The sequence below is a fragment of the Phyllopteryx taeniolatus genome, chromosome 4 (genome assembly GCF_024500385.1).
Source record: "Phyllopteryx taeniolatus isolate TA_2022b chromosome 4, UOR_Ptae_1.2, whole genome shotgun sequence".
Taxonomy (NCBI): domain Eukaryota; kingdom Metazoa; phylum Chordata; class Actinopteri; order Syngnathiformes; family Syngnathidae; genus Phyllopteryx; species Phyllopteryx taeniolatus.
In genome coordinates this window covers 23872247-23889524 of record NC_084505.1, presented here as the reverse complement: position 1 = coordinate 23889524, position 17278 = coordinate 23872247, and the positions used below count along the sequence as shown (strand labels likewise).

At 42.6% G+C, this 17278-nt stretch overlaps 1 protein-coding gene across 1 annotated transcript; it reads right to left on the bottom strand.

The window, feature by feature from the left end:
- Positions 1–1510: 1510 nt before the first annotated feature.
- Positions 1511–14423, bottom strand: sgms2a (sphingomyelin synthase 2a). The gene is made up of 6 exons (XM_061770782.1): positions 14226–14423; positions 7329–7805; positions 5777–5894; positions 3850–4003; positions 3586–3752; positions 1511–2519 (listed from the first exon to the last, which is right to left on the bottom strand). The coding sequence occupies exons 1-6, from the start codon at positions 14375–14377 to the stop codon at positions 2337–2339; spliced, it is 1251 nt and encodes a 416-aa protein (XP_061626766.1). The 5' UTR covers positions 14378–14423; the 3' UTR covers positions 1511–2336.
- Positions 14424–17278: the final 2855 nt, after the last annotated feature.

Sequence of the window (17278 nt, the reverse complement as noted above, 5' to 3'; positions counted from 1 at the left end):
GATAAGAGGTAAATGTGTGGGGAAGATCAATAAGAGTCTGGGGAGGTTCATACACCTTTAAAATATATGTACAAATAATATATAAAATATATGTGGTCCCAACTTCACGGATTTCAGCTATTGTGGGGGTGGTCTGGAACTCAACACCTGTGATAAATAAATGAGAGATTACTGTATATGCAATTAAACATTTTTAGGGTGGTGCGTCAATTACGCGCGTTTTTTTGTTTTGTTTTTTTGCAGCAGGGTTCAGCCCCTGTCCCTGCAAATAGCCGAGGATTACTGCATTTTAGCAAGCATAATGGTCTTCAGTAAACCTTACATACATGTTTTTGAAATGCGGGAGGAAGGCGAAATATTAACGTGATGAAAGGTAAATGACTTCTGAGCCATGCCATTGCGCTTACGTTGCCATCTAGAATAAGGAAAATACAAAAAGGCTTTATTTAAAACAACAGAAAAAGAAAAAAAACACAAACAAGAATCACAAATGACACCCTCACTAAACTGCCCACTTTCCCTACGTTAAAGGCCTTATGCTCGTGTCACAGTGACCGTGCATCACTCTCGTAACCAGACAGATAACCTTCCTCCATGTACGGGAGGAGCCCTCGTTGAGCTGCGTCACGCTAACGGCTCCGCTGGCGACTTCCGACGAGTCATCGCCGATCGCTTGTCCCTCACGGGCCAACGAATTAAGGCCCATCAGCGTCACCCTATCTGCCGTCAGCTGCGGAGAGCTATCCTCAGCCCTCACTGCTCTGGTACAACACTAGCTGACGTACAGCGCCTGACGGGGAGACAATAAGGTTTAAAATTCAACATCATACCACCACGCATATAGACCCGACTGTCCAGGAATGATTGATTATTATTATTTTTGTATATTTTGTGCGCACATATTATACCTACTTCATGGCCACAAATTTGCATTTCATGCACAAGTTATATGCTACTCACAAAATTTGGGGATATAGGTTCAAATTACAGGATGAATCTAAAATGCACTATAACCTTTGACCTTCTCTAAACTCTTGATTATCTGATGATGGTGTTACAGATAGCGAAATATCCATATCCAGTTCTAGAAAATAATTAAGCGAACAAGAAAAACACAGGACCCTTTCCGGTGTTTTGACGCTTGTCAATTTTTTGAAAATGTATGCCCCTTGTGACAATATTTGCGTTTGGAATTTATGTTTCGAGTACCTTATAGAATACATTTTTTTTGTATTTAATTCAAATGTATACCTCTAAATAACCAAATCAAATGTATAATTTTGCAGTGGTCTCTTAATTTTTTTTCCAAAGTCCAAGATACACTCCTCATAAAAATAATGAAGAGATATTCAGCTTTGGGATGAAATTTCATTTTTTGGGATGTGGGAGGAAACCATGTCACGTTTGGGGCTCCGTACCTTTCTGATAATTCATGAGTGCGAATGAGACACTTCGTTGTTCTTAATTCAATTTAATACAATGTAAAGACCACAGCGATGCTACACACATATCAAGGGGTTCTGAAATCAAGTTTAATGAATAATAATAATAATAATAATGAAGGGGAAGAAAGACTCAGGGTGACTCATGAAGGCAGTTTCGGTACAAGAAGACTGACGTTGAACCCACTAAGGCAGTGATTCCCAACCGCTGTGCCGCGAAGAAGTAATGTGTCGTGAGAGCTCATCATACAGTATGTGGCGCGGAAAATAACTGAATTGCACTTAATTGGTCCGAAAATGATCCTTTGTTCATGTACTGTATCTATGCCAGTGATGTATAGTTAAGAGGCAGAGCAATTACTACCGTCACACATCATCATTATTACAGTATGGATACTTTTTGTGACATTTTTATTTGGTAGTGTGGCTGGTTGGGCAACAATAAGGCACCTTGTGACACTGACAGTGAGGTCTGCTCATTGAAAAAATAAAAAAAATAATACGTTTGGAACATGAAGTCGCTATAAATGCTTCTAAAACACCCTAGAACAGAGGTGGGGAACCTTTTTCCCCATCTGGCGTTATATAGATTTGATGGAAAACATGACGCAACCTTTGAACAAATCTATATTATTAGATATTATGAGCATTTGGGGGGGGGGGGGGGGGGGGGGGGTAAAACGCTCTGGTCGGTTGCCCACCCCTGCTCTTGAAGCTGGCACATGTATGTATACACACACACACACACATACAGAGAAACAGACAACTAGGCAGCTAAATAAATTACAACAGCAAAAAAACAAAAAAAACAAGACAGACAGACAGACAGACAAAGCTTGATTATCCTTCTAGGCACGTTTGTTTGTTAGACGTCCCCCGCCCCACTCGAGTCTGTCACTCATCGCGTGTGCTCTGTACCACGGAGTATTTCTTACAGGGGTTCTTCAGGCAGGCGGGCGCCCAGCTGATGGGCCAGCCGTACGCGCACGGCACAGGCGTGTTCACGTTCTGCTCCATGAAGTTGAACAGCGGGTTCCACCAGGCGTTGCTGAGGTAGTTGTTATGGGTACACTGACACTGCACAAAGGCGGAGAACAGGATGGGGAGCGTGAGCATCGGGGGGACAGAAAAAAATAACGAAAGAAATAAACTGACTAATTGCCAGCCAACTGTATTGCATAGTATGAACGATCATTGTGGCGGCTGGCCTCACTGGGAGTGAATAGAGAGGAAAATCTCAACTGTCCAGTTCTGTGATTTGCTATGGTCAAGCACAACAATGGACCCGTCCTGTCCTTGATAATTCACTATTTTGACGGGCATTTTCAAATGAAAACTTGGCACTTGATGACTAATGTCATGGTTTAGTTTCATTTATGTATAAAATGTATTTTCGTCCATTGAGTTGCACTTGAGTTGCATTGAGTTGAAATTAAAAGGTTGCCTTTAAATGGTGATTTCATTGATTAAGGAAAAAAAAATATTCAAAGTTACCTGGCCCTGCGTGAAAAGATAATTACCCCCTTTGTTAAATCATGAATTAATTGTGGTTAATCACAATTTTTGGTTAATTTTCACTGATAACACCCAAACCTGATTACCTCCACACACGTTCAATCAAGAAATCACTTGAACAGAATTTGTCCCGACAAAATCAAGTCGGAGAAAAGATTTTAAAAAGCTGCAACACGATCCTAAGAAATTCCACAAAAGTCGAGAAATAAAGTAATTGACATCTGTCAGTCTGGAAAGGGTTACAAAAGCTAGGAATGGCTTTAAGCATTCCAGCGAACCATAGGGAGAGCCATTTTCCTCACATGGAGAAAACATGGAACAGTGGTGAACCTTCCCAGGAGTGGCCGGCCTACAAAGATTACCCCAAGAGAACAGCAATGACTCATCTAGGAGGCCACAAAGGAACTCAGGACAACTTCTTAAGAAGTATTTTAAAATAAAACCATTGAGCAATAGTATTTTTGTTTTAAAATATTACAAAAGAAATAAAGCAGTACAAACCTGCCTTTATAACACCTGAATGGAATGCAATTAACAAATTAACATCGCTGAAGCTTGTTATCTGCCCAACTACTTACTAAACACATACTTGCATAAGATTTGCCTGCCTATAGCATGTGATACCCACCTGTGTGTTGGCCATGCTGTGGTACCACCAGAAGAGTCGCGTTGTGACAAAGTAGGCCACCACCACGTCTACGCTGTAGTGTTCGTGTGCTACGAGGATGCACACCACACCCACGGCACTCAGCAGCCAGCACATCAGGTGGTACCACCAGAACGAGCGAGGTGAGTCTGCATGAAAAGCCCATGATACAGCAAAACAGTGACGCCAACCAAAATTTGTAATTTTGACTAGTCCAAGTCATATGTCAATGTAACACTGACTCACATTCCTTGATAAACAAGTAGGTGAGGGTGAGCATCACGGTGTGTCCGCTGAATAGGAAGTCTCCGCACATGATGTGGGACTTGGTAATGGACAGGCCGGCCCCAGAAATCAACCTCAGAATTCGCTGGAACTTGGCATATGAGTCTCCGTATAGCTGACGATAGGAAGCAGAGTGACGATGTCAATAAAGATGAAATGCTAACATACTAGCAGTTTGTATGCTAAAAAAAAGAAACAAAAAAATCAACACAAAAAAAGTATATTTTCTAACTTTCGCATGTGTTTACAGCTACCGATTATCTAACACTGTTACTGTGATGATAAAAATGGTCAATTTCATATTTTTTGCACAAATCAATACTACTGGTCTGTCCCCACTTGATCTTTAATATTTACACAATATTAATCAACTTAAATTTGTTAAAATTCCTTGAGAACAAAGCTATTGATGCTCTTGAACACTCAAAATCATATGGTGAACCTCCACCTATTTCCTCGTTAAGCAGCATAAATTGCCTATATTAAAAGTCTGGATGTTTTCTTAGACAAGGCTTAGGCTTGTTTTGTTCAAATCAAACGCTGTGATGCCTCGTTGCAGAGTTTGCATGTACAATAATATCCGCCTGATAGTGTTAGTCGGCTCATTGGTGTTATTTGTTGCATCTCTAAAATGTTTGAAAAAGAGTTTGGGATGATAACGTTACACAGGCGTTTGCTTTTGTGACAAATTAAAGGCTTTTTGGACAGTTGGGGGCTTGGCAAGACCGCAGACTTTGATGTGCACGGCTGGCGCCGTGTTCGGACATTTTAATCAAGAACTGCATAATAAATTAGCGATTTCTTTGCATATCAAATTAGCAATTGAACAAGATTTTTTAAGGTAAGGTACAAGTTTTGTTTTGTTTTTTGTTTTTGCCTGAAAAGCAGTGGTTTTGGTAGATACAAGGATTTAGCCTGACAAGCGACGATACGTAATCATCAAATCTAAAAACTACATTTGCTGCCAATCTGTTTCCCAAATATATTAATTGTGTGTGAATGGTTGATAAGTGGCATCAACTTTGTAGATTGTCGCTTTATGAAGTTCAGTTCCTTTACTTACCTTAGTTTACGAACGGACCTGCCACATCAAATATGGTGACTGCGCAGCAACGAGAAAAACCACTCAAGGTGCAGTCTATGCATACATTTCTACGCATCAACATTCGCCATTGCAGTTTAATGGTATGGTTTTCAGATCCCAGTCTATGTACTGTCTATCACTTTGTCTTTATAATTGCATGACTGACCTAAACTTTATTTAATGTCTGCTCTGCCCAGCTATCGGTGAGCTAAACTGTGACGCTAACCTAGCTAGCTTTGCTGCGTATGACAGATGAAGGTAGATGTCGTAGATGCTGCCTCTCCTGTCTTTTTGAGTTTGCAAACCTTGCATGTTGCTATTTTCTTTTTCCTGATTTCATCAAAATGATCATTCTTATATCCAGATGTAATCTTCTCTTAGCGATACTTGCACAATGATAATGCCTCAACCCTCGTCTCATTATATAATGGTGGCAGTGTTGCCAGGTTTACGGCGCGCGCGCGACACAAAAAAATTACTTCTTTTTCAAAAACAAAAGGAACACTATATTGAAAATTCAGATTTTCAAATGCAAACAGTATGACTGGTCAAGTCGTATAGTTCAAGTCAGAGTCAAGACAAGTTTCATGAATGCCAAGTCAAAGTCCAGTCTTTCTCAAGTTTTAGCCAAGGAAGTCGCAAGTCCTAAAATTGGCAATTCGAGCCTAAGGTGAGTCAAGTCATGAGACCCGAGCGGGAATTTTGCCATGGAAAATGTAGAATTGTCACAAAGATGACAATTAAAAGCCCTGTCTCTTTTTGGTGTTTTGGCGACACCTCCAGAAAAATCGGTATCATCGTCACCTTGGGCGCGCAGGTCATGTGCATGCCAGGCACAGGCAGGATGGTGATGTACATGGTGATGCAGCGGTACAAGTACAAGGTGCCCAGGAGGAAGAAGTAGCGTCGGCATACGATGGACCTGCAAAATAGACATTATTACTAAGTGGCAAGCATGGACAGTATATGGATTTGAACATATTATGGAAATGGAGTGAATGCCCACCCATCAAGTGTCAAATTCAACAACTAGGTAAATCCTTTATCTGCCTATTTCTGAAAATGTGTTTTGTGTATGCGAGTTGTTCAGAATCTGAATTGGGCAAAGTATACGCGCCACATACACAACTCTACACACTAATTGTTAAGTATAATCCAGTATATGCGCAACCTCCTTCCCCATTCGGCCCCGAAACGGGCCTAAGCGCTTCCTCCCGGTTCGGGTGAATGTCTAAGGAGACCGGTTCAAATCAACTGTAAGGAACTTTAAAAGTCTACAATGTCTTTTTAACATAAGATGTCACCACAGAGTCACCAAAGATGACAATATTCAATGTTTGGGCTTTGTTCATCCATCCACCCATTTTCTGAGCCGCTTCTCCTCACTAGGGTCGCGGGCGTGCTGGAGCCTATACCAGCTGTCATCGGGCAGGAGGTGGGGTACACCCTGAACTGGTTGCCAGCCAATCGCAGGGCACAAACAAACAAACAAACAAAAAAACAAACAACCATTCGCACTCACAGTCACAGTCACACTTACAGGCAATTTAGAGTCTCCAATTCATGCATGTTTTTGGGATGTGGTGGGAAACCGGAGTGCCCAGAGAAAAGCCACGCAGGCACGGGGAGAACATGCAAACTCCACAAAGGCGAGGCCGGGGATTGAACCCGGGTCCTCAGAACTGTGAGGCTGACGCTCTAACCAGTCGGTCACCGTGCCGCCGGCTTTGTTCATGTTAAAATATATAATATTTTTAAAAACAAATGATCTCCACTTATTTAACCTTTGTAAAACATTTTCGCAAGTCATGTAATCATACCGAAGTCACGCTCATTTGCGCAGCATGCACAGGAATACAGCTATCCCGTTTTTTAGGGTTTGGTCACGTGACGTTCCGCATGTAGCAGATTGATGAAGTGCTGCCTCCAAGAGTGAAAACACAATCTGTCTTTGCAGTTTGTACTTGCTTTTTTGAGACTGCGTGCCTCATCGTCAAGGTAACGAAGAAGTACTCGCCATTGGCCCTGCAGTCGAGGGTGTGGGGCGAGCAGTGGCTCATTTGCATGAGATAGGACCGCCCGCTCCAAACAGGTTAATCTGAGCGAGGACCGAATAAGATTGTGAAAAGTGTCATGTCATGCGGTGATAGCTGTCTACCCCAAATTCCTAGTTAATTCTAATATTCTGTCCTATATTCCCTTTCACATTGACGCTCACATTTCAGTCAAGTGTTATCATTCCAATCATTCCTATGAAAAACACCCAGAATCAGAATATTTCCAAAAATCTCAAGTTACACCGTCAAATGTTCAACCAAAACATTTGAAACAGCTCTCGGTATGCATAAAGAATTACTTGTGGTTGAAGAAGAAGAGCTGCAGGAACCAAATGGTAACCAGCACAATGCCATTGACCTCCGTAACGGTGAAGGCCCACTTGACTCTGTCGATGTATTCAAAGAAGGTGTCGGGCAGTGGCGGGATGCTCTCTTTGGGCGGAACCCTCTCGTGGACCACCGTGATGACCACTGTGGTCAGCACCAGGCTGAGGCCGGCGTAGAAGAAGAGAAGTGTCGTCTTCCACCATTCCGATGGCAGGCGTTTGGCCTCAGGCTCCTTCATGGAGATCTTCACGTAGTCATTGTGCCTGCTCTTGCGGAAGCCCCGCTTGGTGTCGCCCGAGCCTGGCGTGTGCACAGGGCAGGCTTTTTTGTCATTGCCGTGTCCGGCGCCGCCTTCCATCTTTGGGTTCGTGCTATCCGCCTGCGACGACGCCATGGCTTCCTGCTCTGTCCATTCACAGGTGGAACCCCTCTGGATGGAGGTGTTGGCACTGCAATCAGAATTCATTCATTCAATGCATTCATTATTCAGTAAATCTATTACAGGAGATATAAAATAAAAACAAATCTCTGACGACGATTAAAAAAAGAAAATCAGATGGCATGTATTCTTCCACCATTCTATAGTTCTGTTAAAGTCCTGCCTTCCTGCACAGTCTCACTGGCCATTGGCCAATCATATCAGACATCCCCATGCAGATCACTTTTGTCTGTGCTGCATATTATGTTGCTACATGTTGCCCAACACGAAACAGTAAGTGTGAGTGTATGGACCAAGAGGTAAATCATGTAAAATGGCACTAAAAAGACAAAGTGGGTGATGAGCACCAACTGGAATATTTTTCAGTGCATTCCACTTAATGGCTGAAGGAAGTCCTACATCAACCATACGACAATATCCACCTTCAACATTTTTATTATTTCACATCTAAAAGGTTTTAAAAGGTGCCTTTAACTGCTAATGGCTCTGGGGATACCGATTCTAACCGAGAGCCATTTGAGATGCATAGACAATGTGATGTTTACTTGTGGACAAATATGGCACCCAGGCGAAGGATTGGATAGACATAGATGGTATCAAGTTACTCAGGATCGATTTTTCAGGGGGAAAAATTAGTATGACAATCACAGATGTAAGCTGTGTGGTGCAGCTAATGGATGGCTGCAAATTACAATGTTTCGACAGACGGTGAGGATCCACAAGGCCGATTAATGCAGACATAAACTACATAAGATAATTAACATGCCACATGCTGGATGGGGGCTGATGCAACGTCTCTGTTCTTAGAGAATTGTAACTCCAGATGCAAAATAATGTTAAAAAAAAAAAAAAAAAACTTATAATTGACTGGAAATAATTAATGATATAGAATTATGCTGATTATGGGAAATTATTGATATATCGGATCTGCAGCCCTGGCCAATCTCAAATTTGTTTGGATTTTAAAATAATTTTCCCACATGGGAATAGGAACCAAGCTAATTAAGTGCAGTGACCTAAGGGGCTTTAACTGAAGGTGGGACCTACCTAGAAGGAGCCTTAGATCAGAGGTAGAGCTGACCTGGTGGGACCACTGTGGGGTGGACATGATGGGGCCTTAAAATTATTAACCGGGGGTTGAAAAAGCTGAAAAGGTACTAACAATTTGGGGTACAAACAAGCAATCAAGCAGTACAAACATGCATTGCGGCCTTAGATCACAGGTGGGGCGGACCTGGCGGACCACATGCGGGGTGTGGACACAATGGGGTGTTACGCTTATTAAGTGGCGTGACCTCGGGGCCTTAAACCAGTGGTAAGTTAGACCTGGGCAGCAGACCTTAGACCCGTTGTCGGCCAGACCTGGTGGGACAACATGTGGGACGGACCTTAGGCTGGTGCCTTGGTGGGACCACGTGTGGAATGGACATGATGGGGCCTGAAACTAAACGGGGTTGAAAAAGCTGCAGAAATATGCTAACAATTAAGGGTGAAACGATCCGGAGATCAGAAATCAGTCCAATGTCTGCAACAAACAGTATCGGATCAGCTCGGACTGGATCTAAAATCTCCGATTTTACCATTTATACAAGCAGTCCAGTCCATGCTCTGCTCCAGCACGCGGCCAGCATGCAGAGACCATGTGCTCACAACAGGTTGCTATGGTGCTCTTACAGTAGCAAACAGCAAGAATGAATGTTGTTTGCTTAAAGTCATTTATTGACACTCCAGTTAAAGTTCACTGTAATACTATACTACAAATACATCACAGAGTTCGTTTCTTTCTTTGTTTTTGTTCACAAAAATCGCTAGCTCAAAGCTAACACACAATGAATGAAAAACACCATTGACGAGCTAACGAAGATTAGCATCAAACTCTTGGAACATATGTTTCAAAATAATGAATATTGGTACAACCCCAATTCCAATGAGGTTGGGACACTGTGTTAAACATAAATAAAAACAGAATACAATGATTTGCAAATCATGCTCAACCTATATTTAATTGAATACAATACAAAGACAAGATATTTAATGTTCAAACTGATCAACTTGGTTTATAGCAAATAATCATTAACTTAGACTTTTATGGCTGCAACACGTTCCAAAAAAGCTGGGACAGGGTCATGTCATCACCTTTTCTTTTAACAACATTCAATAAACGTTTGGGAACTGAGGATACTAATTGTTGAAGCTTTGTAGGTGGAATTCTTTCCCATTCTTGCTTGATGTACAGCTTCAGTTGTTCAACAGTCCGGGGTCTCCGTTGTCATATTTTACGCTTCATAATGTGCCACACATTTTCAATGGGAGACAGCTCTGGACTGCAGGGAGGCCAGTCTAGTACCCGCACTCTTTTACTACGAAGCCACGCTGTTGTAACACGTGCAGAATGTAGTTTGGCATTGTCTTGCTGAAATAAGCAGGGGCGTCCATGAAAAAGACGTTGCTTGGATGGCAGCATATATTTCTCCAAAACCTGTATGTACCTTTCAGCATTAATGGTGCCTTCACAGAAGGGTAAGTTACCCATGCCATTGGCACTAACACAGCCCCATACCATCACAGATGCTGGCGTTTGAACTTTGCGTCCACAACAGTCCGGATGGTTCTTTTCCTCTTTGGCCCGGAGAACACGACCTCCACAATTTCCAAAAACAATTTCAAATGTGGACTCGTCGGACCACAGAACACTTTTCCACTTTTCATCGGTCCATCTTAGATGAGCTCGGGCCCAGAGAAGCCGGCGGCGTTTCTGGGTGTTGTTGATAAATGCCTTTTGCTTTGCATAGTAGAGTTTCAAGTTGCACTTACGGATGTAGCGCCGAACTGTATTTACTGACATTAGTTTTCTGAAGTGTTCCTGACCCCATGTGGTGATATCCTTTACACATTGATGTCAGTTTTTGATCCAGTGCCGCCTGAGGGATCGAAGGTCACGGGCATTCAATGTTGGTTATTGGCCTTGCTGCTTACATGTAGTGATTTATCCAGATTCTCTGAACGTTTTGATGATATTATGGACCGTAGATGATGAAATTCCTAAATTCCTTGCAAATGTACGTTGAGGAACACTGTCCTTAAACTGTTCGACTATTTTATCACGCACTTGTTCACAAAGAGGTGAACCTCGCCCCATCTTTGCTTGTGAATTCAGGGAATCTCCTTTTCTACCCAATGGTGGCACCCACCTGTTCCCAATTAGTCTGTTCACCTGTGGGATGTTCCAAGCAGGTGTTTGATGAGCATTCCTCAACTTTCTCAGTCTTTTTTGCCACCTGTCCCAGCTTTTTTGGGACGTGTTAATGCCATAAAATTCCAAGTTAATGATTATTTACTAAAAACAATAAATTTGATCAGTTTGAACATTAAATATATTGTCTTTGTAGTGTATTCAATTAAATATAGGCTGAACATGATTTGCAAATCGTTGTATTCTGTTTTTATTTATGTTTAACACAATGTCCCAACTTGATTGGAATTGTACACAAACGCTGTATGCCAACATACAAACAGGCAATATAACAATACTCTCGGGCATATATTAGTTAAACTCTGTGGAAATCAAGTTTTATTAACAATATTCAATCCTGACTTGTACTTTCTTTGTTACTGCGTGTGAATTTCATTGCGTGCAAGGCTGCAATATTGGTATGGATCGGAATTGAAAAAGTTGGATCGGGACATCCCTTCTATCAATTTGAAGTTCAAACAATCATTTCAGCAACATTTGCCTAGAGTGAGTACTTTGTTCTATTTTAGTTTCATTTTAAAGTGAACTTCTTTTCACGCATGTATAACAGTTAGCAGTGTTCATGTAAGGATGCAGGATTTAGTCTGCTCTGATGGGAAGCAAGGAGAAGTCTGTTTTCCCACCAGCCGGTGGTCTAAAGGGAATGGGTGATGATGGAAAAATGGCAACAACAACAAAAAAATAAAAAACAGTTATTCAACATGTCCACACAGCGTAATGGATAACTTGGCCGGCTGCGCTCACCCAGGCTATTTTCAGAGAGCCCGGATGAAGGCTGTGTTTTATACTCCGCAAGAACCAGGGCTGGGCCTCCATTTTGGGGCCTCGGTAATAACATGCTACCATAGCTCCCCACTCATTTACCTCTTGGCAGCGTGTGGATCGTCTCCATCAAAGGGAGTGGATAAAAATAAGTCATGTTAAAGGCAGGGACCTCTGGAAACATTGTATAAAGTGTCGTTTTTGTAAATATTCAAGCTTTGAACATGTACAAATATTAATTTGACTTGTGTTCCCCCACATTTGTGCCTCAGACCTAATATTATTAAAGTAGAAATATTACGGTGACGATAGAAAAAAAGTCTTCGTCACACTTTGAGAAACAGCATGATGCCTGTGGTTGTCATGATTAATTTGAATAATGGTATTGTTAGTGTGTGTGGCGCTCACAGCAGCAGGGGAGGAATTATGCTCCTAAACTTTTACTTCAGTAAAATGGAATTGACTTGCGTGTTCTCCCCCGCGCTTGTGTGGCTTTGGATGTCAGGTTAACTGAGGACGCTAAATCGCAGGTGTCAAGCCGGTGGCCCGGGGGCCAGATCCGGCACGCCACATCATTTTATGTGGCCCGCGAAAGCAAATCAAAATGGCTCATTGTGTTCTGGTGTAATACCATTGAAGATATTTCCAAGCATTGTTTTTTGTCACCAATCCCCCTTTGAAAAGAAATGTAATAGTTGAAAAACATGTTTTTATCGGCTTCTGATTTCAAAACTGGTTATTCGTCAATTTGTTCTGTATACTGTATGTAATTAGAAAATATGTTGTAATCTTTCATTTTTATGGGTTCACAGTCGTAGCGGCCCTCGGAGGGAAGTCATAACTCCGATGTGGCCCGTGACAAAAATGAGTTTGACACCCCTGCTCTAAATTGTCCGTAGGTGTGAATGTGACTGTAAAAAGGTTGTTTTGCTGGCAGCCATTTCAGGGTGTACGCCGCCTCTTGACCAAAGTCAGCTCACCCGCGACCCAAGGGAGGAGGAGCGCTCGAGAAGACGGATGCAAGAAATCAGAACCGGGGTGAACATGCTTACTTAGGTAACTTATTCAACTTATTAGGTGGTGGACCGGGGGGGGCCTTCGACCACAAGTTGGGCGTACGTTGTCAGTAATGAGAGGCAGGACTGGGAGTCTCCCTTATACTGTAGGAAGTCTGCCTCACACACACACACACACACACAGTGTTAAACACCATGTTCCACATGAGGCTTGCGGGTGGGGCAACAGGTCATTTGCAGTGTCTTGTAATTATACTCTCTCCCTTTCAAGCAGACCTCCAACATTTGGGCGTACACAGTCGAATTCAAACGGAGCGATGCGGGATTTGAAATGTTTCCGTCGTTTCCATTTTCAAACGCTGTCGTGACGCTTGCCCTCGTCTTTGATCAACATGGAAAACTTACTTGGGAGCTGCAGATCTATGAGTATGCGTCATTAAGCAATACTGTATGTTACACATGTAATTAAGCTATGTGTGTTATGTTTAAACGTGTTATGTGTTCTTAACTTAACACAATAAAAGTGAAACGTCTTGTGTGTAAACATGTTCTCAATTCATACTGTTAAGAGCAAAGTTGAGCAATCTACAGTCTGTGGGCCGTATATGGACCACCATGCTATTCCATGCATCCATTTTATTTTCGCGCTTGTCCTCATAAGAGTAAGATGAAGCCCGTCCTACATGATTTGGGGCGAGAAAAGAGGATTACACCCTGGACTGGTTGCCAATTCAATCGCAGGGCACATATCGACAAACAAGGATTCACACTCACATTCCCACCGGTGGAACATTTTAGTGTTCAATGAATCTTATGTGGGAGAAAAACCAGAGTAAGGGGAGACACGTGAACTCCAACCAGGAAGGACCTGAGATTCGCCCAAAGATTCTCGACTTTGAAGCAGACGTAACTAAATGCTCGCTAACCGATGTGCTGCCGGCCAAAACTCACCACAGAGGAACTGCTACTAAAAACAATCAAACACATACCAGATCAATAATACACTTGATTAATCACATGAGGGAAATTACATAATAATATTATCCAACGAATGCTGATTATATAAACCACAGTATTAGAAATAATAATCATAATTTTTGTGTGTGTGTATTTGCTCCTCGATTTATGGCCCTCGGGAGGACTTCAAATCTGACAGGCTCTATGACATGCGATAGTCACAACAGGAGATCTTCAACACAAAGTCTGCCTTTACGAAAGCGATGATACGAAATGATGATGAATGTGTTTCTAATAGCTCGACACAGATTTCATTGTCATCTGCAGCACTGGAAACGATAACCACACCACCAAACACTTTTGTTGAATGGCTCCCTCTCAAAATGGAACATGAGAGTCTCGCTGGGTGCAAGTTCCCGAGGGTCCTGCTATGCGGTCCTACCTGTCCTCGTGCGGCCTCCGGGTGTCTCGCGTCGTCGCAGCGTCGTCAGGAGCGAGCGTCGATGCTGATCTCTTCGGGCTCAGGGAGGAGTGCTCCGGCTCCTCAAGGGACCCACCCTCGCCTTCCGGGGCTCGCTCCTCCCCGCCGCCCATCGTTTTCCGTGCGCCAGCCAGACTCCGCTCGCCTCGCCCCTCGCGTCCATCCCACTCGGGTTGCCCCCTCCCTCCCCCCGACGCAACCCCGGCCCCGCCCCCCCTCGAAGGTGAACCGCGTCGACTCGCCCGGCCGCCGACGTCACGCAAGCCGACGTCACAAAGCCAAGTGGCGCGGTGACGTTTGACTCTGTGTGACAACAGAGATGTGCGTTAGTGTGCGGATAATAATCTGCTCCAGGGCGGCCCCTAGTGTGCAGTCCGGTGAAGGTTGTTGTGTTTTTTTTGTTTCTTTTGGTGCCTGCTGAGCTTTTCATTCAACTTTCACATTGAATGTATTAGGGGATGTTGTGCTGTTAGAAATGCATGTTGGTTAAGCTCCCACACTTCACTCTCTCTCTCGCTCTCTTTCTCTCTCTCTCTCTCTCTCTCTCTCTCTCTCTCTCTCTCTCTCTCTCTCTATATATATATATATATATTTATATATATAGCTTTGTTATATTGCAGCCATTCGTTAAAATCATTTAAGTTCATTTTTTATGTACACACAGCAATCCATATTGACAGAAAAAAAATCTGATTTATTAAAAAAGAAAAACTGAAATATCACACAGCCATAAGTATTCAGACCCTTTGCTGTGACACTCATATTTAACTCGGGTGCTGTCCATTTCTTCTGATCATCCTTGAGATGGTGCTACACCTTCATTGGAGTCCAGCTGTGTTCGATTATACTGATTGGACATGATTAGGAAAGCCACACCCCTGTCTACATATGACCTTGCAGTTCACGGTGCATGTCAGAGCAAATGAGAATCATGAGGTCAAAGGAACTGCCTGAAGAGCTCAGAGACGGAATTGTGGCAAGGCACAGATCTGGCCAAGGTTGCAAAAATATTTCTGCTGCACTTAAGGTTCCTAAGATTACAGCGGCCTCCATAATCCTGAAATGGAAGACGTTTGGGACGATCGGGACCCTTCCTAGAGCTGGCCGTCCGGCCAAACTGAGCAATTGAGGGAGAAGAGCCTCGGTGAGAGAGGTAAAGAAGAACCCAAAGATCACTGTGGCTGAGCTCCAGAGGTGGAGTCAGGAGATGGGAGATTTCTAGAAAGTTCTAGAAAGTCAACCATCACTCCACCAGTCAGGGCTTTTTGGCAGAGTGGCCCGACGGAAGCCTCTCCTCAGTGCAAGACACATGAAAGCCCGCATGGAGTTTGCTAAAAAAACACTTGAAGGACTCCAAGATGGTGAGAAATAAAATTATCTGGTCTGATGAGACCAAGATAGAAATTGTTGGCCTTAATTCTAAGTGGCACATGTGGAGAAAACCGGCTCATCACCAATACAGTCCCAACAGTGAAGCATGGTGGTGGCAGCATGATGCTGTGGGGGTGTTTTTCAGCTGCAGGGACAGGGAAGAAAAGATGAAAGATGAATGCGGCCAACTACAGGGATATGCTGGACGAAAACCTTCTCCAGAGTGCTCAGAACCTCAGACTGGGCCGAAGGTTCACCTTAAATTGACTGTCTGTTGTACTAGAGCGGCTCCAACTACCGGAGACAAATTCCTTGTGTGTTTTGGACATACTTGGCAAATAAAGATGATTTTGATTCTGATTCTGATTCTGATTAAAAAAAGACAATGACCCAAAGCACACAGCTAAAATACCGAAGGAGTGGCTTCAGAACAACTCCGTGACTGTTTTTGAATGGCCCAGCCAGAGCCATGACTTAAACCCAATTGAGCATCTCTGGAAAGACCTGAAAATGGCTGTCCACCAACGTTCACCATCCAACCTGACAGAACTGGAAAGGAACTGCAAGGAGGAATGGCAGAGGATCCCCAAATCCAGGTGTGAAAAACTTGTTGCATCATTCCCAAAAAGACTCATGGCCGTATTAGCTCATAAGGGTGCTTCTACTAAATACTGAGCAAAGCGTCTGAATACTTATGACTGTGTGATATTACAGTTTATTTCAGTTTTTCTTTTTTAATAAATCTGCAAAAATGCCAACAATTCTGTTTTTCTGTCAATATGGGGTGCTGTGTGTACATTAACGTGGAAAAAAATGAACTTAAATTATTTTAGCAAATGGCTGCAATATAAAAAAAAAAGTGAAACATTTAAAAGGGTCTGAATACTTTCCGTACCCACTGTATAATAACTGCAAGAAGACAATATACATGCAAAATAGTTGAACTTGAGTGGAGTCGTGAGTAGTGACGGCAGTTTTGAACTCCGAATCGAACTACTGCTTCGAAGCTTGCTTCAAACCACGTGACGAATGATGCCAGAAAAAAATTCCAATCGCCCCCCCCCCCCCCCCCCCCCCCCCAGATTTCTGACTTTCCATTTAAATTTTAACTCTATATTCAGCTCTATCAGATCCCGTTACAATAGGAAAAGCAATGCATTGGTGAGAGTGCACAATGCTTTTTAATTTGAAGCCTCACACTGAAAAATATCCAGAGTTTGGTTACCTGTTTTTTCTGTGCATTTGTCTTTCTACTTGTCTTTTATTTCTAGATAATTCTATATACTATGCGGATCACACTTGTAATCAATACTTAAAATGTTATTTTTATACAACGATGTACAGTGCATGCTGAATATTGTTTATGAACGTTGAAATGTTGTATTGTTTGTTATTCATTCAATAAGAAGAACAAAAAAATGAACCACGTGTCATCTACTGTCAGATCATATTGTGAAATTATGGCCCTCGGAGGATTTAAAAACTGATGGGCTCGATGACATGCAGTAGTCACAACATGAAATCCTATACAAGTGTCAAATTTGACACACAAAAAACATTATTATTTTTTTTTTTTAATTGCAAACTCTCCTTCTAGTAGCACATCAAACATAGTGAAACATCTTACAGGTCTATCAGGTGAA